Source organism: Aotus nancymaae, unplaced genomic scaffold (assembly GCF_030222135.1).
Source record: "Aotus nancymaae isolate 86718 unplaced genomic scaffold, 86718_ANA_hifiasm-v0.15.2.pri h1tg000173l, whole genome shotgun sequence".
NCBI lineage: Eukaryota > Metazoa > Chordata > Mammalia > Primates > Aotidae > Aotus > Aotus nancymaae.
The window spans coordinates 1202986-1229437 of NW_026988588.1; the positions used below are offsets into that span (position 1 = coordinate 1202986).

The 26452-nt window shown below is 55.2% G+C and overlaps 1 protein-coding gene across 1 annotated transcript in view; it reads right to left on the minus strand.

The window, feature by feature from the left end:
- ADARB2 (adenosine deaminase RNA specific B2 (inactive)) overlaps positions 1-26452 on the minus strand; it is a 485894-nt gene that overhangs the window by 147120 nt on the left and 312322 nt on the right. Inside the window, exons 2-3 of the mRNA XM_012466970.2 lie at positions 24935-25021; positions 2093-2979 (exon numbers count right to left, since the gene is read on the minus strand). Of these exons, the coding sequence (XP_012322393.1) occupies positions 2093-2979; positions 24935-25021 (974 nt within the window). The remainder of the gene's footprint in view (positions 1-2092; positions 2980-24934; positions 25022-26452) is intronic.

Here is a 26452-nt window from a genome sequence, read left to right on the forward strand (position 1 = left end):
TGCAGCCAGAATTCACTGACATCCTTCACATTTCACATGAGTAGGACGCAGGAGAGGGCAAGGGAGGGGCGGAGGGACGTCTCCTGCTTAACAGATTCAACAGAAGAGTGCCAGGTCCAGCTGGGTGAGCAAGGTATCCCAGCAACGGGGCCACGCCCCAGACCACGGGTGCCAGGGCTTCTCAGAGAAGGCGGCAGGAGACCCGAGCCTGCCAAGGTCATGGGCAGCTTCAGGAGGGCTCTCTCCCAGCCCTCCTCCCACCCCCCACCCCCCACCTGGGGCTGCAGGGGTGAAGTGGCTTCCAGGACAGTCGCTGGCAAGTTTAAGCTACAGAGAGTGGAGAAATGGTGAAAAGAGAAGAGAGAGGGCAATAAGAAGGCGTAAGGAACACCGAGCCCGGCCCCAGCGCCCTCGTGAGGACGTCGTGCCAGGGACTTACGTGGAAGCTGTCCTTGCTGTTTGCCGCCTTGTTTTTATTTAGGTTGTGTTTTTATTTGAGGGTGAGTTTGGATGGCAGGACTGGTAGAGACTGTGGTCTAAATCCCTCCAACCCACTCCTTCAAATGACCACCGGATGTTCCATAAGTACTTGAAAATGAATGAATGGCTCCCTGAGAGGCAGAAGGCAGAGGTGTGCCTTACCCCACGCTGGCCAAGGGTCCAACAAGCATTGGCTGACAGGTGAATAAGTGAGCACTGGAACCCAGTCACAATTCAGGATGGGGGCTGGGCCACACCGCACGTGGTCTGTCACCTGCACGTGGTCTGTGTCACCCTGTAGTCTCCCCGAGTGGCGTCTGAGGTTTGATGGGACCCTGCGTTCATGAAGAGATTTGTGATCTCCAAAGGCAAAATAACGGGTTCTATCCTAGGTGCTGCCATGTAAGGCTGGTAGCGATCACAGCCATAACTTACAATTACTGCACACTCACGACGGCCCCCGCATTGGGCTAAGTGCCTTTTAACTATGTGAAATGTTTATTTCCTTGATTGATGCCAAAATGAATAAAGATAATTTTCTGTATCTGCTACATTAGTGATGCCCACAAATAATTCTGAAAATGATAAGAGAAAAGATAATTTGCATAAATCAGCCATTGCAAGACTTGGCAGGATAAGATTGTTTTAAATGGCATCAGAATAGTTTCTGACAGATATAAGGCAGGAGAGTAGGGTCTGGAGGCCGGTTCACAATTATTTCCCAGAACTAAATCAAATGGAAAAACTTCAGCTGTGACAGGAAACGTCCTCGCAATTTACATAGGGCCTACCCCCAGTAACCAGTGCAAACCTCTAGAGGGTATTTAAACCCCAGAAACTTCTGGAAGGGACTCTGGAGTTCCCACCCTGTGGAGTGCCTTCATTTTCAAGCACTCTCTGCTTCCGTTGCCTCATTCTTTCCTTGCTTTGTGCGTTTGTCCAATTCTTCGTTCAAGACGCCAAGAACCTGGTAACGCACAGAGCTAAGAACTTTCTGGAAGGAGTGAAGGTAAACGCAGGGAAGAAGGACCCGCAGCTGTGCATGAAGGGACGGGGGTCCTGCCGGGCAGAGCGAGGCTCAGCCCCCCACTCGCGGTCTGGCTTCCTCTGCCTCCCCGCGTAATTCTCTCTTGGACCAGGAACCCAATCTGGGTCCTGCGGGGCTGGGTGGCCTCCCCGGCTGCACCCAGGCACAGGCCGCCGGCCCCAGTGGGACGGTTCACTGTTGCTCGGCCTTCTCCAGCCTCCCTGGTTGAAAACGCGACCCCGATCTTACCCGGCGCGACCATTCGACCCCACCGCGTACAGACCCAGTCCCTGACGGGGCCTGGCCGGGATCCGCCCTCCCCGCAGAGCGCGCCCAGGTGTGGACAGACGCGCCCCGGCCGCTCCCACCTTGAGCAGCTGCACCGGCCTCGCCGTCTCCTCCCGGGTGGCTGCATCACCCTAAAAACCGCCGGCGCCACGAGCTTTTCCGTCCCTTTGCCAGGGCCAGGGCAGGGTGGACATTCTCTCCCCTCCCGTCCCGCGCGACCGCTCCTTCCCCGAGAAGCCTGGACACCCGCTCCTCCCAGGGAAAGGCCGGGCTCCCCGCGCCCCCCGCGCCCCTCACCTGTGGCAGCGGCGTCCTCCTGGCCCTGCCCGGCGCGTGTCCCGGCAGCCGTATGTCGAAGAGCGCCTGCAGCGCGGCCTGCGCGGCCTGACCCCGGGCCAGCTTCTTGCTGCGCCCCGAGCCCTCGAACGTCCTGCCGTCCACGCTCACGGCCATCACGAAGCTCCGCGCGCGCGGCCGCTCGGCCGGTTCCGCCAGACACACGTAGCGCAGCCCGGCGCGCAGGCGGTTCAGCAACACCACGGGGTTGCGCTCGCCCGGGGCCGCGGGGGTCGCGGGGGCCGGGCCCACCAGGTCAAGCGCGCGGCACAGCAGCCGCCGCCGCCCGTAGGCCGCGGAGAGCAGCGCGGCGTCCCCGGGGCGGCCTCCCGCGAGGCCGGGGCGCGGCGCCGGGGGCTCGAACTCGTGGAAGAGCGTGTCGGGGAAGTCGGCCTGGTCGGAGGTGAAGTCCGTGCCGGGGCCGGGGCCGCCGCCCATGGCCAGGTGCGCCTGGCAGGCGTTGGGGAACTGCACGAAGGACCTGAGCGCCAGCTCGGCCGCGCGCATCTTGGCCTTCTTCTTGGTGGGCCCGGTGCCCTCGAACGTGAGCCCGTTGACCTCCACGGCCACCGCGAAGACCGGGGCGTGCACCGGGCCAGTCTGCGACACCGTCCGGTACTGCAGGCCCGGCCTCAGCTCGTGCAGCTGCACCAGCGCGTTCTTGGGCGCCACCGACCACGACAGCTTCTTCCAGACCAGCTGCAGTTTGCACAAGCGGCCCCCGTTCCCCTCCTCCAGCGGCCGCTTCCTCTTCGCGCCAGGCGCCCGGGCCCGGTCCCCGGGAGGCAGTGGCCGCGCCGCCAGGTTGCCCACGTCGCGGTTCTCCTTCACGTCGGCGCTGCTGGTACCTGGAGGGAAGAACAGAGCGGTCAGACCCGGGGCCGGCAGGTGGTGGGAGCGGCAGACACCGGCTTAGGGACTGCGCTGCAGGGCGGGAATCGCCCCCCTCCCGGTGCCCTGGCCGCCCGCGCCCCCAGGCCAGGCCTGAGAAAGGACCGTGGCCGCCAGAGGGAGTAGGGTAGGAGGGAGCGACCCCCTGGGCGCCGGTGGCCCACGCGGAGGAGCGGTGCGGTGTCCCTGGCGGCGCTTGCTGAAGGCCTGTGGCGCGGAGCTGTCCTCCTCCCTGTTCTCAGTGCGGCCGTGCTGGCCCCTAACACACAAGTGGCCCTGACTTTTTATGAGTTTTGGGCAAGGTCAAAAGTCAGAGAGGCCTTTCCTGAGGTGGTGTGGTCGAGTGTCCCCTTCCCACTTGCTACGGGGACCTCCAGGCCCGGTACCCAATGCCCCCAGTACTGAGGCGCAGGGGGTCCATGCTTCTCGGCATCCAGCCCCAAAACTCTACTTCCTCATTCACAACCAGAGGCGAGACAGGTGGTGTCTCCTGAACGTCCCAGGAGTGAACGGTGGGAGCTCGCCCGGGTGACGCACTGTGGCCTTGGGTGAGTCCCTGGCCTTTCCCCCAGAGGCTGGGCACACCCGTTTGGTAAATATGGTCGGTCCTCTGTATTCCTGAGTTCCCCATCTGCGGATTCAACTAACTGCGGAGAGAAAATATTCTGGAAAAAACCGATGAATCACTACGGAACCTATACAGACTTTTTCTTGCTATGATTCCCTAAACAATACAGTGTAACAGTGGTTTACATAGCGTTGACGTTGTATGAGGCATTGTGAGTAATCCAGAGATGATTCAAATACAGGCACACCTCGCTGTTTTGCTTCCCAGGTATCGTGTTATTTACACATCGAAGGTTTGTGGCAATCCTGAGTTGAGTAACTCTATCGGCACCACTTAACCCCCACCACGTGCTCACCTTATGCCTCTGTGTCACATTTTTGGTAATTTTTTTTTTTTTGAGAGATAATCTCACTCTGTTGCCCAGGCTGGAGTGCAGTGGTGCAATCTTGGCTCACTGCAACGTCTGCCTTCCAGGTTTAAGTGATTCTCCTGCCTCAGCCTCCTGAGTAGCTAGAATTACAGGTACGTGCAACCATGCCCGGATAATTTTTGTATTTTTGTAGAGATGGGGTTTTGCCATGTTGGCCAGGTTGGTCTTGAACTCCTGACCTCAGGTGATATACCCGCCTCAGTTTCCCAAAGTGTCGGGATTATAGGCATGAGCTACCGACCCTGGCCACATTTTGGTAATTCTCAAAATATTTCGAACTTTCCCATTATGATACCCATTATGGTGCCCTCTGATGAGTGATCTTTGATGTTACTATGGTGACTGTCTTGGGGTGTCATGAACTGCACCTATTTACGACAGCAAACTTAGTAAGTGTTGTGTGTGTTCTGACTGCTCTGCCGACCGGCCAGTCCTCCATCTCTTTCCCTCTGCTCAGGCCTCCCTGAGAAGCCCCAGCAGTAAAACCAGGCCACTTAATACCCCTGCTATGGCCCTTAAGTGTTAAGTGAAAGGAAGAGTCACTTTTCTCTCGCTTTAAATCAGACGTAGGGAGGAAGGCATGAGTACAGCCCGGATGGGCCGGAAGCTGGTCCCTGGCGGGTACCCAGCCCACTCGCCTCGTTTCTGCCCCTGGGAGTCTTGCCACCTTCATCAGACAGGCAAACACTTTAAAAAGGCCTGTAATGTCCCAGTGTTTTCAGGGTATGTCCTGCAGGTTGGTGGTCACGAGCACAAGCACAGCTCCTTTGGAAAGCATTTTGGGAGCATCGGGTATGAATAAAGAAACACACACGTTACTCAGCAATTCTGCCCTTGGAGATGTATCCTAGAGAAACCTTCACACACTGAGGCAGAGCTGAACAAGATGTTCGCTGCAGCATACTTTCACAAAACTGAAAAGTTTGGAAGCGCGCAAGTTACTACGGTTAGAGGAATGCTGACTCATCAGAGAAATAACCACACTACAGAATACTATACAGCGGTTGCATCTAATGGACTATATCTATATGCTTCAGTGTAGATGAATCTCAAGAAATAGCATGCTAGATAACAAAATTGACTTGCAAAATAACCCATAGGGTGGGATCTTATTGATATAAGTTATAAGAACACCAACATTCTATATTCTTAACACAATCATCCGTCTGTGACAAGGGTGCTGATGCGTGGGTTATAAAGATCCAGTCCGGCATCCCCTGCGGAGTGCAGGAGGGAAGCGCAGTGAGGGGCCGGGGCGGCTTCGCCTGTGTCTGCAGTGCTTTATTGCTTTCGCAGAAAATGCTCTGAAGTCAATTGAGCAAAATCATCATTCACTAGCTGGAGTGATGGATGCATTTGAAGACGATTTAATTTTTCTGGACTGACCATGATGGACCACTGTTTTCTGGCAAAGCTGTTCCATTAGGGAATCTCAGCCATGGATGGTCCCATGACCTGCCCGGTCCATACTGCCCTCACGGTGAATGTGCTTCTGGAAGGTTCCATGCAGGTTTACTACAAAATACTCTGTGAATTACGGTAGTGAGCTGTGCCCTTGCCCCTCTCTGAGGCCTGGCTCATGCATAACCTGGACTTTGCTGCTTCTCATTGCCCTGGGGAGGGTATTAGTGTCCGGTTTGCTCAGTAAGGAGGCTCCTTTACTGAGGTTGCAGTTTGTTGGTTGGTCGAGGTGCAGCTCGGTCCCAGGCATCTCAGATCAGCCTCGTCTGTGTTGTTGCTGTAAAGCTGATTCGATGGAAACGGATTAGTTCCATCACTGTCTTGGCCTCTATAACACCCTTTCCCGGGCTCTCTGGAAGAGGACGATGAAGCTGAGCCCACAGGCTGCCCCTGACCGGACGGTGACCTGTCCCTGGGGAGAACACAGAGGCTTCCCCTTGCTCGTCAGCCTTGTCTGTGGGAAGAGGCTCTTCGGTGTAGATGAGTTTTTTCTCATTAAGCAAGTGGAAACTTGAGGCAATTTTACAGCTAACCCACAGCTTGGAAATAGAAGTTGACTGTGGCTGGATGTTGACACGTGGACCTGCTTTCCACGTGGCCTGAGAACCAAGCAGGAACAAGACCTGGCTGGCCCAGCCCCATGCTCCCTGCCCCACAGCTTATGACACTGTTGTTGGAGAATAATAAAAACATACAATTTCAAAGGCACAAAAGACGCCTTTCAAAATCAGGTGTCTTCGTGAGGTATCGTGACATGGGAGAATGTTCTTTTCAGGTTGCATGCTGCCTGCCTGTTCGGCTTGGGGTGAAAACGTCCATCTCTTGGCCTCAACTATCACCGCACAGGGGTGCTCCTGCAAGAAGGCTCTGGGCTCTGCTTTGAAAGTGCTCTCTGTTCGCTAAAATCTCTATTTCTCATTTGAATTTTCTGAATTGTGAGGTGGTTCTGTTGTTTTCTCTGGCAATTGTGGCTAAAAAAGTATTAGGTCTGGGGAGATAATTTTGTTCAAAATGTGGATCTGGGAACTTGATAAGTCACAGGTGCGTGACATTCACTTACAGTCGATTGCAGTAGAAACTGTTGCCTTCCAAAGACAAAGTGCTGAGTGCAAATGCTTTTGTTAATCATTATGCACTTTGGGTATACACGTAGCACTGAGCTCCACTGTGTAGTGTGTTTCAGGCCGAGGGGTAGCAAATGCGATTAACCATGTGACTTTCCAAATTGAACTTAAAGATGGAGCAAAAAACCAACATGATCGACCCCCTCACCCCAGACCAGATTGCGTAGAAATCTGCCGGGTACTCTGTAATTTCTTATTGATTTCTGTCAAGGTGGGGATGGCCAAGCCTGTCAGTGTGATTACAGTGGCTGCTGGAATTCAGATTGGAACCTACAGAGCAACACTTTATCTCTACCTGTACCAAATGCCTCTTCCTGACTCAGTGTCCTGTGACTGTCAGAACTGAAGCTTTCCCCGGCATAAACCAGGAGTGTCAGATGCTGGTGTGAGGGCCTCTTTCATAATAATCAATAACTGATCATAAGGGCACACTTCAGGGCCCTGCCCTGGACACACCAGCTGGGCCCTCTGGGGGTGATATCACCCAGTTCGGGTTTGGACTCCTCTCCACAGGCCCTGATTCCCATTTCCCAGCAGTGGCCTCTGCACGGAGCTGTGGGGTCTAGGGGTGCAGTGGCTGCTCCGGGCTCTGCTCCATCGTCCAGGGTGTGTGACCTTGGGCATGTCACTCAGTCTCGCCAACTGATTTTTTAAGACAGAAAATGAAGATTTAAAAAATATTTGCCTTGTAAGGTTCTTAAAGGGACGGACGGAGGCAGCACATCTAATGGGCAAAGCGAGAGTCAGCCGTGGGTGAACATCGGACGCATTTTTAAAACCCAGCAGGGAAATGGCGAGGCAGACACTCCTCACCCTCCTCAACCCGTGCCCCGCCCACCTTGCTTCTCTCTGTCTGGGCCCAGTTTCTCTCCCTGCTCGTCTTCTTCCCTGTGCTTCTCCGTGCACTTTGCAGGAATTCCATGGCACTTGGAACAAGGGTTTCCAGGGCCTCACGTCTGCGAGTCTCGAGCTGTGGCGGGGGGTCGTGTCTCCCCCCTTGAGCATGTTCTGCTCCCTCAGAAGGGCTGAGAGCAGCACGAGCCCCTCCACACACAACAATGCCTCCCTCCAGAACCTACCGAGTCAGGTAACGGTGCAGGTGCCTGAGGCAGACGAAGGGAAAAACAGGCTTCAGCTTTTTGATGCCTCAGGCCCAGTGGGAGAAATCTTGACACTATGACCCTGTGACAGTCATGGGGACGGTCTTGCCCTGTGACCTGTGACCCTGTGATACTCATGGGGCTGAGCTGGGTGAGGGTGGGAGCTGAGCTCGCCCTGTGATCCTGTGACCCTGTGACAGTCATGGGACTGAGCTGGGTGAGGGTGGGAGCTGAGCTTGCCCTGTGATCCTGTGACCCTGTGACAGTCATGGGGCTGGGCTGGGTAGTGGTGAGAGCCAAGCTTGCCCTGTGACCTGTGACCCTGTGACAGTCATGGGGCTGGGCTGGGTGAGGGTGGGAGCTGAGCTCGCCCTGTGACCTGTGACCCTGTGATAGTCATGGGGCTGGGCTTGGAGTGGTGAGAGCCAAGCTTGCCGTGACCTGTGGCCCTGTGACAGTCGTGGGGCCAGGCTGGGCAGGGCTGGGAGCTGGCCCTCGGGGAATGGTACCCTGGGCTCTGAGGCTGCTGGAAGATGGAGGTGCTCAGGCCCATGTGCTGGCCCCGGCCGGCCTCCTGCTGTAGCGACTGCGTGTGAACCACTCACGGTTTTAACGCTGATTTTACAAATTAACGTTTTTTTCCTTCTACACCGAAGGTATTAAATATGTTACACTCCCCTCCCTGACCCAGGAAATTATTCTCATTTTTTTCTCCATGTAATTAACAGCTTTCTCATGCTCAGTCATCATATATAACAACCTACAGATAAAAAGCCAGGAGACCAGAAAAGCCCCTGCCTCTAAGTGGAGACTTGGAAAGCTACTGTTGACGCACCTGCTTGGTGGGTCTCAGAGCTCAATTCCTGCACTCACCAGGGTCTCTCCTCAACTGGCCACAGCCTGGGGTGAGGCAGGGAGCTGGGGGACTCTCTGCCTCCCCTGTTCGTGCTGCCTCGTGGAAGTTAGCCCCTGGCTTGTGTCCCAAACCCCCACTCTTTCTCTGTGCACCCTGAGTCTAGGTATTTCCACCGGCCAGCAGGGAAGATGGCAGTGACTGTTCCCACACGAAAGGCAGTGGAAGGTGTGGGTGTTAATTTGCTTGACTGTGGTAACTACCTGACTAAGTATAAGTGTAACAAAACATCAGGATGTACACCTGAAACATACACGATAAAATACATTTTAAAAAGTCAGTCTGACTTTGGTTAGGCTCCTAAAACCTGATTAGCCCACTGGATGGGCAGCTCTGTCTTTGCTGCCCGCCTTCTGAGCCATCCCCTCTGTCTGTGAGCCCCGGAGCAGGCACACTGAGCTTTCCCCCGGTTCCCGCTTTTGCATTTTGTCCCTGTCTTTTCTCGGGAAGCTGTCTCCAAAGCTCATGGCACAGATTGGTGAATGGGCTCCTTGTCTCTGGGGCACAGAGGTGGATTCCAGTGGCCGCGTGCTCACAGTAAGACTGGGCCGTCACGCAGTTCATAAAGGGAAACTACCACACGGGCCTCGTTGGATCAGTGGAGACGGCGCGTGTAGAAGTTTTAGCATGACCTGTCAAATGTGGCAGACACTCAGCACGCGGGATTTCAGCAACACATTGAAAAGATGATTCGTCATGATCAAGTGGGTTTTATTCTAGAGATGCAAGGATGATTCAGCATCTACAAATCTGTAAGTGTGATTTACCACACAAACAGAAACTAAAAACAAAAACCATATGATCATCTCAATAGACGTATAAAAGGCATTCGATAAAATCCAGCATTCCTTCATGATAAAAACCATCAAACAGACTAGGCACTGAGGACGCATACCTCAAAATAATAAGAGTCATCTATAGCAAACCCCTAGCCAACGGCGTACCCAATGGGGAAAAGTTGGAAGCATTTCCCTAAGGGCTGGAACAAGACGATGTCCATTCTCACCACTTCCGCTTAAAATAATATTGGAAGTCCTAACCAGAGCAATCCGGCAAGAGAAAGAAATAAAAGACATTCAAACTGGAAAAGAGGAAGTCAAACTATCTCTGCTCCCTGATGACATAAATGTACGTATACCCAGGAAACCCTAAAGACTCCTCTAAAAGACTCCTCGACTTGATAAATGGCTTCGGTAAAGTTTCAGGATACAAAATAAATGTACAAAATTTAGTAGCATTTCTATACATTAATAATGTTTAAGCTGAGAACTACATGAATAACTCAATCCCATTTACAGTAGCCACACACACACAAATAAAATACCTAGGAATACATTTAACCAAGGAGATGAAAGCTGCAAGGAGAGCTGCAGAACACACTGATGAAAGAAGCTGTAGAGGACACAGATAAATGGAAACCATCCCATGCTCATGGACTGGGAGAATCCATATTTCTAAAATGCCCATATTGCCCCAAACACTCAGCAGATTCAATGCAATCTCTATCAAATTCCAACATCATTTTTCACAGAATTACAAAAAACAAACTTGAAGTTCATATGGAATCAAAAAGGAGCCTGAATAGCCAAAGCAGTCCTGAGAAAAAGAACAGATCCAGATGCATCACACTGCCTGACTTTAAATTATACCGCAAGTCTATTGTAACAACAGGATGGTATTGATACAAAGACAAACACAGAGACCAACGGAACAGAGTAGAGAGCCCACAAAGAAAGTGGCACACCTGCAGCCATCGGATTCTCAACAAAGCTGACAGTGGGGAAAGGACATCCTGGTCAATAAAGGGTGCTGGGAAAATCGGTTATCCGTATGCAGAAGAGTGAAACTGGACCCATATCTCTCACCATATACAAAGATTAATCAAGGATAGACTAAAGACTTAAACACAAGGCCTGAAACTATAAAAATCCTGAAAGAAAACCTAGGAAAAACTTCTGGACATTGACCCAGGTGAAAGATTGATGATGAAGAATCCAAAAGGAAATGCACAAACCCAGAAATAGACAAAGTGGACGTAATTAAACTAACAAGCTTCTGCACAGCACACACACACACACACACACACACCCACACACCCACACCCACACACACAGAGTAGGCAGACAACCTACAAAATGGGACAAAATTTTTGCAAATTATGCCTCTGACAAAGGACTAATATCCAGAATCTAGATGGAATCCAAACAACTTAGCAAGAAAAAACCAAACAACTCCTCAAAAAATTGGGCAAAGGGCATGAACAGACATTTCTCAAAAGAAAAACTACAAGCAGCCAACAAGCATATGCAAAAAATGCTCAACATCAGAGAAATGCAAATTAAAATCATATTGAGCTATCACCTTACCCCAGTCAGAATGGCTGTTATTAAAAAGTCAAAAAAACCCAAGATGTTTATGTGGATGCAGAGAAAAGGGGATGCTTGTGCATTGTTTGTGGAAAGGTAAATTAATTCAACTTCTATGGAAAATAGTGTACAGATTTCTCAAGGAACTAAGAATAGAACCACTATTTGACGCAGCAATTGTACTGCTGGGCATCTACCCAGAGGAAGAAATCATTATGTTAAAAGGACAACTGTGCACGTATGTTAATAGCGAGGATGTAGACACAACCTAAATGTCCATCAACAGTGGATGGATAAAGAAATGTGGCACACATACGCCATGGAGTACTATGTATCCATGAACAAGAGTACAGTTATGTCCTTTGCAGCAATGTGAATGGAGCTGGAGGCCATCATCCTAAATGAATGAACTCAGAAACAGAAAAGCAGCTGCATGTTTTCCCTTATGAGTGGGAGCTAAACAATGGGTCCACATGGACATAAGACGGAAACAGCAGGCACTGAGCACCTGAGAAGCAGGGGGAGTAGGAGAGGGGTAAGGTTTGAAAAATAAGCTCTCAGTACAATGGGTACACGAGCAGCCGAATCCCCACCAGGGTGCAGTATACCCATGGGACAAACGTGCACGTGTGTCCCTACGCCTAAAATAAAATGAAATGAAATTTTAAAAAAGTTTTGGCATGACCAATCAAATGTTGCAGGCCCTCAGAACACATCCTTTGTTTTTGTGATGATAGTTAATTGTGACCACAAAAGACACTGTCAGCCTCCAACACCTTTCGAGGGTGTGAAGAGGGAGTTGTGGGGCCCACTCCCAGGCTGGTGCCGGGAATTTGGGATCATGAGGTTTGAGGGGCTTGCATTATAAAAACAGTGTGATTCGGAAAATGCATTTGTTTACATTTGGAAGAATTCAAATGGACAGTTCACAATAGAATATAAGAATTGGTGATTCCTTTAGTCCACTCTAAAATTTATTATCCCAAATAATTATTATTCTAGACAGTCATAATCACATACTCATGGTATATTAGAGCTGGGAGTAGCTCTGCAAGGAGCTCATGTGCTTACACCAGGGCAGACGGGGAACCACTTGCTATGTCAGCTGCACACCAGGATTCTTAGAAAGGTTTAGCATTTAACCAAGGAGATGAAAGATAGCTACAAGGAGAGCTACAAAACACTGATAAAAGAAATTGTAGACACAACAAATGGAAAACCATCCCGTTCATGGATTGGAAGAGTCAATATTGCTGAAATGTCCACATTGCCCCAAACACTCAGCAGGTTCAATGCAACCCCCCTGTCAAATCGCCAGTAATTTTTCACAGAATTAGAAAAAATAATCCTAAAGTTCATATGGAACCCAAACAGACCCTGCCTAGCCAAAGCAGTTCTGAGAAAAAGAGCAGAAAAGAGGAGAGTAGCACCCTCTGTCTCTGTGCCTCCCTCTCTCTGTGTCTCTCTCAGTCTCTGTCCCTCTGTGTCTATCTCTGTCTCTGACACACACACACACACACACACACACACACACACACATCTTGTTGGTTAAGGCTCCTCAGAGTCACTTACTGAGTCTGGAAACTGATTCTTACCAACCCCTGGAGGGCTCCAGCTGGTAAACAGTGCCTGAGTGTGTAACATGCCAGTGTGTGTACCAGTGTGTGCCCGAACATGTGCATGTGTGTGTGTGCATGTGCATGTGTGTGTTGATGTGTACACATACATCAACCCTGTGGGGAATGCTAGGGGAACTGGGCAGAGAGCAAAATGGCATGGTGGCCCTGGGGGAACAGGGTAGCTCCCTGACCTGTTGCCCATCAATGGGGCTCACACCACACTTCCTCTCCCTGGAAAATTCCTGATGTGGACTCCAGGCACCTTTCTTATTGAAACCCACTCCCAGTGAGACTCCGTGGGTGGCTGCCCACACCCTGGCATGTCCTCCTGCCTCTGCACCCCTGCCAAGTGCCTCATCCTAGAGACCTCTTAGAATATGAGGCGTCTGTGAACTGTGGCTTCCCTGAGGTCTTTGTGGGCAGCACCGGGTTTCCAGAGAGCTGTACCTGTCCTTCCACTGTAGAAATTAGAGAAAAGCAGGCAAATAATTTGGAACTATTAGATAAATACCACGAGCCACAGTAATAGGATGATCATGAGCAATTTGAAAACTCAGGGAGGCATCTGCATGGGAGAATGCAAAATGAAATGATTTCCATCTACCTCTCTCACTGGCGTCCTGTGACCTTGTTTGATACAAGGTGTCTGTAAATGTGGTGCCGGGTTGATACAAGGTGTCTGTAAATGTGTTGCTAACTTGCAAGTTTTAATGCACTAAAGGACAGCAATTTAGGGAGAAAGGCCAACATTTTACCTCGTCATGACTGGGGTGAAACTTTTGCTTTCCAAGTGAAAGCTGTTCTTTTGGCTGTGCAAAGCTGGATGTCCTAGCTGGTGGAAAGCAGGTGGGGCCGGGGCAGGTGGGGCCGGGGCTGGTGGGTCTGGCCGCCCTCCGCCCACCGTGTGTAGGGCTGTGTTGGCTCCAGAGCTCAGGCGTCCTCTCCTCTGGCTCCTGCTGCTCGTCCTCTGCTGGGCTGTTACGCACGCCCGGCTTCCCCTGCACGGCATCATTGGGACCGCACGCATCACTAATAATGATGCTGTGTGTCTGTGGGTCAGACGGGCTCCCGGGAGCCAGCCAGGCGGCACGCCACGCTACATTGGAAGAGATAATGTTGTTCCTGGTGAAGGTTATTCTGCGGCCCAACAGCCCTTTCCCTACATGAAGCCTGGCTTAGCGATGGGAAGGCGGGTGCCTGGGTTCTCCAGGGCACGGCAGAGGGTCTGCAAGCAGCAGGAGGGAGGCTGGGGCCGGGGTCGGAGGCAATGGCTCCTGGCATTTGCAGAGTTGTCACTGGCAGGCTGGGTGGCTGCAGAAGGGCCTCCTTCAAAGACTCATCACACAGGACCCTAGGGGGTTGGGCCTGGGGTGTGTGGGACTCGGGAAGGAGCAGGTGTGGCTGTCAGGAGACCCCTTTCCAGCACAACTCCAGGGCCCAGGGCTGCCTTTGTTCCAGGCAGCCGTGGGCTCGGCTGTTCCCCAAAGAATTGGGTTGGATCCCAACCTCTGAGCAGTGGTCACCAGAGAGGTGACAGAGGACAGATGGCAGGCACTTATGGCTTCTCAGTGTTGGAAGAGAAAGCTCCTCAGAGTGAACTGCCCCAGGCAGACGTGACTTAGAAACATAGGGTTGCTCAGTCCACTCAGCCCAGACCAGCCTCTGGGTGATGGGCTTCCCCCGTGGCTCCTGGCCCACTTGCCGCAGGTACAGGGCGTGGTGTGTGCCCAGCGAGCCTGTCCCCCACCAAGCGCCCATAGATGAGGGCGCTCGGTCACAGATGAAAGCTGTGGTTCTGTGAGGTTCTGGCATCCACAGGGAAGCCCGTGATTCCCCAGAGGTGGAATCCATGCCATGGCGGGATGGGAACTGCGCTCCTTTCGGAGGCCCCAGACACACAGACTCACAGGGTGTGAAACACGGAGATGGAGGCGGCAGGCAAGGTCATGTGTGCTCCTCCTACACCCCTTGCTCCTCACATGTGTATGCACACATGCACAGACATACCACATACATGCACACACCCCACACATGCACACATACTTATATGACACACATGCATGTGAACCCACACATGCCACACACGGACACCTACCTGTGCACACACCACACACATACCACACATGCACACATACACTCATGACATGTATACATGAACTCACACATGCCACACACATGTACACACACCACACGTCACACACACCTGTGCACACACCACACATACCACACATGCACACATACACCCGACACATGCACATGTGAACCCACACATGCCACACACCTGTGCACACACCACACATGCCCCCCACACACCTGTGCACACAGATACACACATGCACACATACACCCATGGCACACGTGCATGTGAACCCACACATGCCACATATGTGCACACACACATGCCACACATACACACCTGTGTGCACAGATACACACACACACACCCATGGCACACGTGCATGTGAACCCACACATGCCACATATGTGCACACACCACACATGCTGCACATGCACATCTGTGCACACAGCACACATGCACACATACACCCATGACACATGTATATGTGAACTCACACATGCCACACACATGTACACACATGTCACACACCTGTGCACACACACACCACATGCACACATACACCCATGACATGTATACATGAACTCACACATGCCACACACATGTGCACACACCACACATGCCACACATACACACCTGTGCACACAGATACAGACACGCACACATACACCCATGGCACACGTGCATGTGAACCCACACATGCCACACATGTGCACACACCACACATGCTGCACATGCACACCTGTGCACACAGCACACATACACCCATGACACATGTATACATGAACTCACACATGCCACACACATGTGCACACACCACACATGCCACACATACACACCTGTGCACACAGATACAGACACACACACATACACCCATGGCACACGTGCATGTGAACCCACACATGCCACACGTGCACACACCACACATGCTGCACATGCACACCTGTGCACACAGCACACATACACCCATGACACATGTATACGTGAACTCACACATGCCACACACATGTACACACAACACACATGCCACGCACACACACACACCCCTTTTTCTACCTTCCAGTGCATCTGGATTGCAAATGGATAAGGCCGCACTGGCAGGGAATGCTGCGGGGAGCTGTGAAGGGAGGGCGGATTCATTTGTAGATTTGTCTTTGAACAATCTATGAAAATAACTAAAATAAACTGCATCTACACAAAGGGGGGCAACTAGTTCACTGGTTGAAAATGAGGCTTCTCAAGCATCTCGAGAGCATTGTAACTATGGTTGTAACTATTGTAAGTAATGTAAAGTTATTGTTAGCTCTGTTTCTACCCATTAGCAGAAGGCTCTGGGAGCTATACTCACAGCCCAAGGCAGCTTGGCTGCCAGGACAGAGCCTGAGAGTCTTCCAGAAAGTCTTGGCCTCCTCAGACCCCCTCTTCTCCTAACTGCCCAGTGTGGGGGTTCTTAAGGAAGGGGCGGGGGGAGGAGAAGCTCCTACGTGGGGTGGGTGTGTCCGACTCTCAGGAATCTCAGCAGAGCAGTAACTTTCTCATGCAGCCAGGCAGTTTATTTCTCCAGGTCTTGGCCTCTGGCTGCTACAGAAAGGCAGCTGCTGTGCTCTGTAAGTTATAAACCATTCGCTCCGTGCCCCAAACATCCTCTGGCCCTTGCTGAGGCTTCATTTCTTTTTCTCCTGAGGGAGACCAGCTCCAGCCAGGATCCCAGCAGCTCCAGGTGTGGAGGAGGAGGAAACAGTGACTTCCCTTCCACATGTTTCCAGGTACGTCTGTCCACATTCAGGCTTGGCTTGGGGGTGTGTGTATTTGCACTCCTGAGGTGCGTGTGCATGTGTGTGTGCACTCCTGGGATGTGTGTGTGTGCTCCTGGGGTGTGTGTATGTGCACTCCTGAGGGGTGTGTGCATGTGTGTGCACTCCTGGGGTGTGTGTGCATGTGTGTGTGCACTCCTGGGATGTGTGTGTGCTCCTGGGGTGTGTGTGTGTGCACTCCTGGGGTGTGTGTGTGCATGTGTGTGTGCACTCCTGGGGCATGTGTGTGCATGCCTGGGGTGTATTTGCACTCCTGAGGTGTGTGTGCATGTGTGCGTGTGTGTGTGCGCTCCTGGTGTATGTGTATGCAAGCATGTCTGCATGTGTTCTTGGAGTGTGTGTGTATGCACACATGTACAGGTCTGGTGTGAGCTTTTACTTTCTCTATCCCAGATTTTGGAAGTAGTGATCAATAAATGGACTCATCTGGAAATTTTCCATTTTGGGTCACCAGAGAACAGAAGTGACCTGTGTCAAAGCTTCACTTGAGTCTCAAGTGAAGGAGGAGGGAGGGAGCTGGGGAGGGATTACAGAGTCTGCGCTGAGCCCTCTCTAGAGCCAGCGCACCTTCCTCCTCATTCCCTCCTTCCACGTCTAGAAGAGAAGGGGTCCAAGAGAGGGCATTGACCTTCACTCCGGTCCTGACACTCAAAGGCTGTGATGTACTTTTATGGAATAACCTCTATTTCGAATGCGGTTAATGATTATGTGGGCTGGGAAGGGGCTGTTTCCCAGGCGGATGGCAAAGTGCATAGCATCCCCTGCAGACCCTCCCACTGCAGCCGTCCCAGGGGCACCTCGCCTCCTCCTGTCCCATGGCAACAGGTGTGTGCTGACCTCTTCCTGGTTGAAAAAGGAGTCAATTGCCGGGTGGTGTTAAAATTTGAGGAGCTGTCCACATGATGTGGAATGTCTCGCCCTCTCTGTTAAATGCCACACAATTTGCTGTGAACCAGAGGCCAGCTCCTACAGCCACACACTCCTGGGTCCCCACCCCCTCAGTCTGCCAATGAGACACCACTCAGATCCCTTTCCTAAACCAACCTGTGCCATCCTGACGGCACTGCTTGGGCCCTTTCCAGTTTGATGCAGCAGAAGTGTTTGCACAGGAAGGCTCCCATCCAGCCTTCTGTTTGTTAAATACGTGTACAACCTGTGTTCTAAGACACTGTGACCATTGTTCTTTCTGGTTTGGAGGGAAGAACAAAGGAAGGAGAGGAGGGAATAGCCCAAGAGAACTGGTCAATGTCTTGGAATCCCCGGGGTTCTCAGTCCCACAGACTGTACTGACATTTTCCTGCCCTTTAGGTAAGGAAGGGATGCCAGGTAAGGAAGGGATGCCAGGTGAGGATGAGACAGCAGGGGAGGATGGGACTGCAGGTGAGGCTAAGATTCCAGGTGATGGTGGGAGTGCAGGGAAGGATGGGACTGCAGGTGAGACTAAGATTCCAGGTGAGGGTGGGAGTGCAGGGGAGGGTGGGGCTGCAGGTGAGGGTGGGAGTGCAGGGGAGGTGGGACTGCAGGTGAGGCTAAGAATCCAGGTGAGGGTGGGAGTGCAGGGGAGGGTGGGGCGGCAGGTGAGGGTGGGAGTGCAGGGGAGGGTGGGACTGCAGGTGAGGATGGGACTGCAGGTGAGGCTAAGATTCCAGGTGAGGGTGGGAGTGCAGGGGAGGGTGGGACTGCAGGTGAGGGTGGGACTGCACGTAAGGGTGGGAGTGCAGGTGAGGATAGGGCAGCAGGGGAGGGTGGGACTGCAGGGGAGGGTGGGACTGCAGGTGAGGATGGGACTGCAGGGGAGGGTGGGACTGGAGGCAAGGGTGGGACTGCAGGTAAGGCTAAGATTCCAGGTGAGGGTGGGAGTGCAGGGGAGGGTGGGACTGCAGGTGAGGGTGGGACTGCAGGTGAGGGTGGGACTGCAGGGGAGGGTGGGACTGCAGGTGTGGGTGGGACTGCAGGGGAGGGTGGGACTGCAGGGGAGGGTGGGACTGCAGGTGAGGCTAAGATTCCAGGTAAGGGTGGGAGTGAAGGGGAGGGTGGGAGTGCAGAGGAGGGTGGGACTGCAGGTGAGGGTGGGACTGCAGGTGAGGATGGGAGTGCAGGTGAGGATAGGGCTGCAGGTGAGGGTGGGAGTGCAGGGGAGGGTGGGACTGCAGGTGAGGGTGGGACTGCAGGTGAGGATGGGACTGCAGGTGAGGTGGGACTGCAGGTGAGGCTAAGATTCCAGGTGAGGGTGGGAGTGCAGGGGAGGGTGGGACTGCAGGTGAGGGTGGGACTGCAGGGGAGGGTGGGACTGCAGGTGTGGGTGGGACTGCAGTGGAGGGTGGGACTGCACCTAAGGGTGGGAGTGCAGGTGAGGATAGGGCAGCAGGGGAGGGTGGGACTGCAGGGGAGGGTGGGACTGCAGGTGAGGATGGGACTGCAGGGGAGGGTGGGACTGGAGGCAAGGGTGGGACTGCAGGTAAGGCTAAGATTCCAGGTGAGGGTGGGAGTGCAGGGGAGGGTGGGACTGCAGGTGAGGGTGGGACTGCAGGTGAGGGTGGGACTGCAGGGGAGGGTGGGACTGCAGGTGTGGGTGGGACTGCAGGGGAGGGTGGGACTGCAGGGGAGGGTGGGACTGCAGGTGAGGCTAAGATTCCAGGTAAGGGTGGGAGTGAAGGGGAGGGTGGGAGTGCAGGGGAGGGTGGGACTGTAGGTGAGGGTGGGACTGCAGGTGAGGATGGGAGTGCAGGTGAGGATAGGGCTGCAGGTGAGGGTGGGAGTGCAGGGGAGGGTGGGACTGCAGGTGAGGGTGGGACTGCAGGTGAGGATGGGACTGCAGGTGAGGTGGGACTGCAGGTGAGGCTAAGATTCCAGGTGAGGGTGGGAGTGCAGGGGAGGGTGGGACTGCAGGTGAGGGTGGGACTGCAGGGGAGGGTGGGACTGCAGGTGTGGGTGGGACTGCAGTGGAGGGTGGGACTGCAGGTGAGGTGGGACTGCAGGTGAGGCTAAGATTCCAGGTGAGGGTGGGAGTGCAGGGGAGGGTGGGAGTGCAGGGGAGGGTGGGACTGCAGATGAGGGTGGGACTGCAGGTGAGGATGGAAGTGCAGGTGAGGATAGGGCTGCAGGTGAGGGTGGGACTGGAGGGGAGGGTGGGACTGCAGGTGAGGGTGGGACTGCAGGTGAGGATGGGACTGCAGGTGAGGTGGGAGTGCAGGGGAGGGTGGGACTGCAGGTGAGGGTGGGAGTGCAGGGGAGGGTGGGACTGCAGGTGAGGGTGGGACTGCAGGTGAGGAGGGGACTGTAGGTGAGGTGGGACTGCAGGTGAGGCTAAGATTCCAGGTGAGGGTGGGAGTGCAGGGGAGGGTGGGACTGCAGGGGAGGGTGGGACTGCAGGGGAGGGTGGGACTGCAGGTGAGGGTGGGACTGCAGGGGAGGGTGGGACTGCAGGTGTGGGTGGGACTGCAGGGGAGGGTGGGACTGCAGGTGAGGCTAAGATTCCAGGTGAGGGTGGGAGTGCAGGGGAGGGTGGGACTGCAGGTGAGGGTGGGACTGCAGGTGAGGATGGGAGTGCAGGTGAGGATAGGGCTGCAGGTGAGGGTGGGACTGGAGGGGAGGGTGGGACTGCAGGTGAGGGTGGGACTGCAGGTGAGGATGGGACTGCAGGTGAGGTGGGACTGCAGGTGAGGCTAGGATTCCAGGTGAGGGTGGGAGTGCAGGGGAGGGTGGGACTGCAGGGGAGGGTGGGACTGCAGGGGAGGGTGGGACTGCAGGTGAAGGTGGGACTGCAGGGGAGGGTGGGACTGCAGGTGTGGGTGGGACTGCAGTGGAGGGTGGGACTGCAGGTGAGGTGGGACTGCAGGTGAGGCTAAGATTCCAGGTGAGGGTGGGAGTGCAGGGGAGGGTGGGACTGCAGGTGAGGGTGGGACTGCAGGGGAGGGTGGGACTGCAGGCATGCGTGGAACTGCAGGGGAGAGTGGGACTGCAGGTGTGGGTGGGACTGCAGGGGAGGGTGTGACTGCAGGGGAGGGTGGGACTGCAGGGGAGAGTGGGACTGCAGGTGTGGTTGGGACTGCAGGTGAGGGTGGGACTGCAGGGGAGGGTGGAAATGCAGGGGAGGATGGAACTGCAGGTGTGGGTGGGACTGCAGGGGAGGGTGGGACTGCATGGGAGAGTGGGACTGCAGGTGTGGGTGGGACTGCAGGGGAGAGTGGGACTGCAGGTGTGGGTGAGACTGCAGGGGAGGGTGGGACTGCAGGTGAGGGTGGGACTGCAGGTGAGGGTGGGACTGCAGGTGAGGGTGGGAGTTAAGGTGAGGGTGGGACTGCAGGTGTGGGTGGGACTGCAGGGGAGGTTGGGACTGCAGATGAGGGTGGGAGTGCAGGTGAGGGTGGGACTGCAGGTGTGGGTGGGACTGCAGGGGAAGGTGGGACTGCAGGTGAGGGTGGGGCTGCAGGTGAGGGTGGGGCTGCAGGTGAGGTGGGACTGCAGGTGAGGGTGGGACTGCAGGTGAGGCTAAGATTCCAGGTGAGGGTGGGACTGCAGGGGAGGGTGGGGTTGCAGGTGAGGTGGGACTGCAGATGTGGGTGGGACTGCAGGTGAGGGTGGGACTGCAGGTGAGGCTAACATTTCAGGTGAGGGTGGGAGTGCAAGGGAGGGTGGGACTGCAGGTGTGGGTGGGACTGCAGGGGAGAGTGGGACTGCAGGTGAGGATGGGACTGCAGGGGAGGGTGTGAGTGCAGGGGAGGGTGGGACTGCAGGTGAGGGCAGGGCTGCAGGTGAGGTGGGACTGCAGGTCAGGCTAAGATTCCAGGTGAGGATGGGACTGCTGGGGAGAATGGGACTGCAGGTTACAGTAGGACTCCAGGTAAGGATAGGACCTCAGATGAAGACAGGATTGTAGGTGGAGACAGGATTCTGGGTGAGGACAGGACCTCAAATGAGAAAAGGATTACAGATGAGGATGGAACTGCAGGTGTGGGTGGGACTGCAGGTGAGGGTGGGACTGGAGGGGAGGGTGGAACTGCAGGGGAGGATGGAACTGCAGGTGTGGGTGGGAATGCAGGGGAGGGTGGGACTGCAGGGGAGAGTGGGACTGCAGGTGTGGGTGGGACTGCAGGTGTGGGTGGGATGGCAGGTGAGGGTGGGACTGCAGGGGAGGGTGGGACTGCAGGTGAGGGTGGTACTGCAGGGGAGGGTGGGACTGTACAGGAGGGTGGGACTGCAGGTGTGGGTGGGACTGCAGGTGTGGGTGGGACTGCAGGTGAGGGTGGGACTGCAGGGGAGGGTGGGACTGCCGGTGTGGGTGGGACTGCAGGGGAGGGTGGGACTGCAGGTGTGGGTGGGACTGCAGGGGAGGGTGGGATTGCAGGTGTGGGTGGGACTGCAGGGGAGGGTGGGACTGCAGGGGAGGGTGGGACTGCAGGTGTGGGTGGGACTGCAGTGGAGTGTGGTACTGCAGGTGTGGGTGGGACTGCAGTGGAGGGTGGAACTGCAGGTGAGGGTGGGACTGCAGGTGAGGATGGGACTGCAGGTGAGCTGGGACTGCAGGTGAGGCTAAGATTCCAGGTGGGGGTGGGAGTGCAGGGGAGGGTGGGACTGCAGTGGAGGGTGGGACTGCAGGTGAGGGTGGGACTGCAGGTGAGGGTGGGGCTGCAGGTGAGGTGGGACTGCAGGTGAGGCTAAGATTCCAGGTGAGGGTGGGAGTGCAGGGGAGGGTGGGACTGCAGGTGTGGGTGGGACTGCAGGGGAGGGTGGGACTGCAGGTGAGGTGGGACTGCAGGTGAGGCTAAGATTCCAGGTGAGGGAGGGACTGCAGGGGAGGCTGGGAGTGCAGGGGAGGATGGGAGTGCAGGTGAGGATAGGGCTGCAGGTGAGGGTGGGACTGCAGGGGAAGCTAAGATTCCAGGTGAGGGTGGGAGTGCAGGGGAGGGTGGGAGTGCAGGGGAGGGTGGGAGTGCAGGGGAGGGTGGGACTGCAGATGAGGGTGGGACTGCAGGTGAGGATGGGAGTGCAGGTGAGGATAGGGCTGCAGGTGAGGATGGGACTGGAGGGGAGGGTGGGACTGCAGGTGAGGGTGGGACTGCAGGTGAGGATGGGACTGCAGGTGAGGTGGGACTGCAGGTGAGGCTAAGATTCCAGGTGAGGGTGGGAGTGCAGGGGAGGGTGGGACTGCAGGTGAGGGTGGGACTGCAGGTGAGGATGGGACTGTAGGTGAGGTGGGACTGCAGGTGAGGCTAAGATTCCAGGTGAGGGTGGGAGTGCAGGGGAGGGTGGGACTGCAGGGGAGGGTGGGACTGCAGGTGAGGGTGGGACTGCAGGGGAGGGTGGGACTGCAGGTGTGGCTGGGACTGCAGGGGAGGGTGGGACTGCAGGTGAGGTGGGACTGCAGGTGAGGCTAAGATTCCAGGTGAGGGTGGGAGTGCAGGGGAGGGTGGGACTGCAGGTGAGGGTGGGACTGCAGGTGAGGATGGGAGTGCAGGTGAGGATAGGGCTGCAGGTGAGGGTGGGACTGGAGGGGAGGGTGGGACTGCAGGTGAGGGTGGGACTGCAGGTGAGGATGGGACTGCAGGTGAGGTGGGACTGCAGGTGAGGCTAGGATTCCAGGTGAGGGTGGGAGTGCAGGGGAGGGTGGGACTGCAGGTGTGGGTGGGGCTGCAGGGGTGCAGGGGAGGGTGGGACTGCAGGTGAGGGTGTGGCTGCAGGTGAGGGTGGGGCTGCAGGTGAGGTGGGACTGCAGGTGAGGGTGGGACTGCAGGTGAGGCTAAGATTCCAGGTGAGGGTGGGACTGCAGGGGATGGTGGGGCTGCAGATGAGGTGGGACTGCAGATGTGGGTGGGACTGCAGGTGAGGGTGGGACTGCAGGTGAGGCTAACATTCCAGGTGAGGGTGGGAGTGCAAGGGAGGGTGGGACTGCAGGTGTGGGTGGGACTGCAGGGTAGGGTGGGACTGCAGGTGAGGGCGGGGCTGCAGGTGAGGTGGGACTGCAGGTCAGGCTAAGATTCCAGGTGAGGATGGGACTGCTGGGTAGAATGGGACTGCAGGTTACAGTAGGACTCCAGGTAAGGATAGGACCTCAGATGAAGACAGGATTGTAGGTGGAGACAGGATTCTGGGTGAGGAGAGGACCTCAAATGAGAAAAGGATTACAGATGAGGATGGAACTGCAGGTGTGGGTGGTACTGCAGGTGAGGGTGGGACTGGAGGGGAGGGTGGAACTGCAGGGGAGGATGGAACTGCAGGTGTGGGTGGGACTGCAGCGGAGGGTGGGACTGCAGGGGAGAGTGGGACTGCAGGTATGGGTGGACTGCAGGTGTGCGTGGGATGGCAGGTGAGGGTGGGACTGCAGGGGAGGGTGGGACTGCAGGTGAGGGTGGGACTGCAGGGGAGGGTGGGACTGTACGGGAGGGTGGGACTGCAGGTGTGGGTGGGACTGCAGGGGAGGGTGGGACTGCAGGTGAGGGTGGGACTGCAGGGGAGGGTGGGACTGCAGGTGTGGGTGGGACTGCAGGGGAGGGTGGGACTGCAGGGGAGGGTGGGACTGCAGGTGTGGGTGGGACTGCAGTGGAGGGTGGGACTGCAGGGGAGGGTGGGACTGCAGGTGTGGGTGGGACTGCAGTGGAGGGTGGGACTGCAGGTGAGGGTGGGACTGCAGGTGAGGATGGGACTGCAGGTGAGGTGGGACTGCAGGTGAGGCTAAGATTCCAGGTGGGGGTGGGAGTGCAGGGGAGGGTGGGACTGCAAGTGAGGGTGGGACTGCAGGGGAGGGTGGGACTGCAGGTGAGGGTGGGGCTGCATGTGAGGTGGGACTGCAGGTGAGGCTAAGATTCCAGGTGAGGGTGGGAGTGCAGGGGAGGGTGGGACTGCAGTGGAGGGTGGGACTGCAGGTGAGGGTGGGACTTCAGGTGAGGGTGGGACTGCAGGTGTGTGTGGGACTGCAGGGGAGAGTGGGACTGCAGGTGTGGGTGGGACTGCAGGTGTGGGTGGGACTGCAGGGGAGGGTGGGACTGCAGGTGTGGGTGGGACTGCAGGGGAGGGTGGAACTGCAGGTGAGGGTGGGACTGCAGGTGAGGGTGGGACTGCAGGTGAGAGTGGGACTGCAGGTGAAGGTGGGAGTGCAGGGGAGGGTGGGACTGCAGGGGAGGGTGGGACTGCAGATGTGGGTGGGACTGCAGTGGAGGGTGGGACTGCAGGTGTGGGTGGGACTGCAGTGGAGGGTGGGACTGCAGGGGAGGGTGGGACTGCAGGTGTGGGTGGGACTGCAGGGGAGGGTGGGACTGCAGGGGAGAATGGGACTCTGTGGCATAATGAGAACAGATCACCGTCTACTGTCTCTCCAGGTAAGGCCAAACAGACCCCCCCCCCCAGATGACTCCAGGTACCTCAGGTTTGGGGGATAGCGGTGGAATCCCTGCACACATGACACAGGGGCCTTTGTGTACTTTGGGGAAGGGAAGCCGCTTACTTAGGGTGTCTTCATCCTCTGTGTTTGTGGTGCCAGGACTCAGGTGCTTGAAGGGAGCAAGGAAGGTTGACAGGATGCTTACTTTATCTGGAAAGAAAAGAACAGGAAATGCACTTTTGGCATGGAGCTTCAGAAAAACTCAATGATTTTATAAATTCTTATTACTGAAGGTTGGACAAGGGAGGTGGAGAGGTCACTTTGGTTTCAGCCATTTCATTCTGGTTCAGTCTTTTACTATCTGACAGCATTTTATCAAATTCCCCTCTCCACTTAATTTAAAACTCTATGATTTCCTTCTTTCTCCTCTTATTTTGGCATCTCCCTTCATCTTGCCCACATCCATTAAAACTTTAAGCAGCTGTCTCCAGGGTGACGACCTTGCATCTGTTTACAAGATCCTGGGTAGGGCAGAGCCTTCTGTCAAGATCATGTCACAGAAATGAACTAAGACACGTGAAACAATCTCACAATTAAAAGAGAATGGCGCAAATAAAGCCAAGACTATCCTTCCCCGTTAGTGCAGAACTTGCTTTCTGGGCTTGACATGCATTAAAAATAAAGGACTTGTCACTTAGCGGGCGTTTGGTAGAAGTAGAGGAGGGGAGGAGGGAGCTAGCGGTGTGGGCAGAGCATGCACAGTAATTCCGGAAACAGCCAAGCGTCCTTGATGCGGTGGCTGGAATTCCAGGACGGCCTCTGCCTGAAGCTTGTGGCCGGGTGAGCAAAGGCCAAGCAGGCCCTGCCTCCTGGGTCCCCACCACCCAGTGCAGCATGGCTGTGGAAGCAGATCCCACCAGGAACTGCTGCTCCTCGCTGATAAAGTGCGCTTTTCTACTCTCACGGTCTCAGCGATTTACTTCATCAACAGGGAGATTAAGAAATGGTGCATTTGAGGTATGATCGAGAGAAATAAAAATGACTAATAAAGGGATCCAAAAGAAAAGTTCCTTATCTTGGAGGTTTCCACCACCTAAATTAAACCGCTGGTTCACACGCAGAACTCACTGCACTGCAGAGAAGACTCCAACAGAGACACTGCAAAGACAGCCCCTCGCTGCCAGGCATCCCCCAGTGCGCGCGGTTTGCCGTGTGCCGCTACGAACCTGGACCACATTGGTTAAGATGCCACAGGTGGAAATACCAGCGTTACTCATCCAACACGGTGCAGAGCGCCACAGAACCATTTCCTGGGGTCCCTGCTGCCTAAATTGCCAGGGCACTGGCTGTGGGATTGGCTGCTTTGCTATGAGGGATCCTTCCCTCTCCTTTGGAAGCTGTGGACGCCGTGGGTGGGATTTCCAGGAGGTCACTGAGTTTACATCAAACTGTAATAAGGACAGCTCTCTGCAGGTGCCTCACTGTGGCACTGTGTACCTGCCCCAAGTGCGATTTCTCAAGAAAACATGAACTGCTGGTTTCATTTGCCCTGGGCCTTCGGGTGTCCAGACCCAGCCTGAAACTGACTGTTTTTCTTTTGAGCCTGAGCTTGTTTTCTCCTTAGCCAAGATTTCCAGAGGC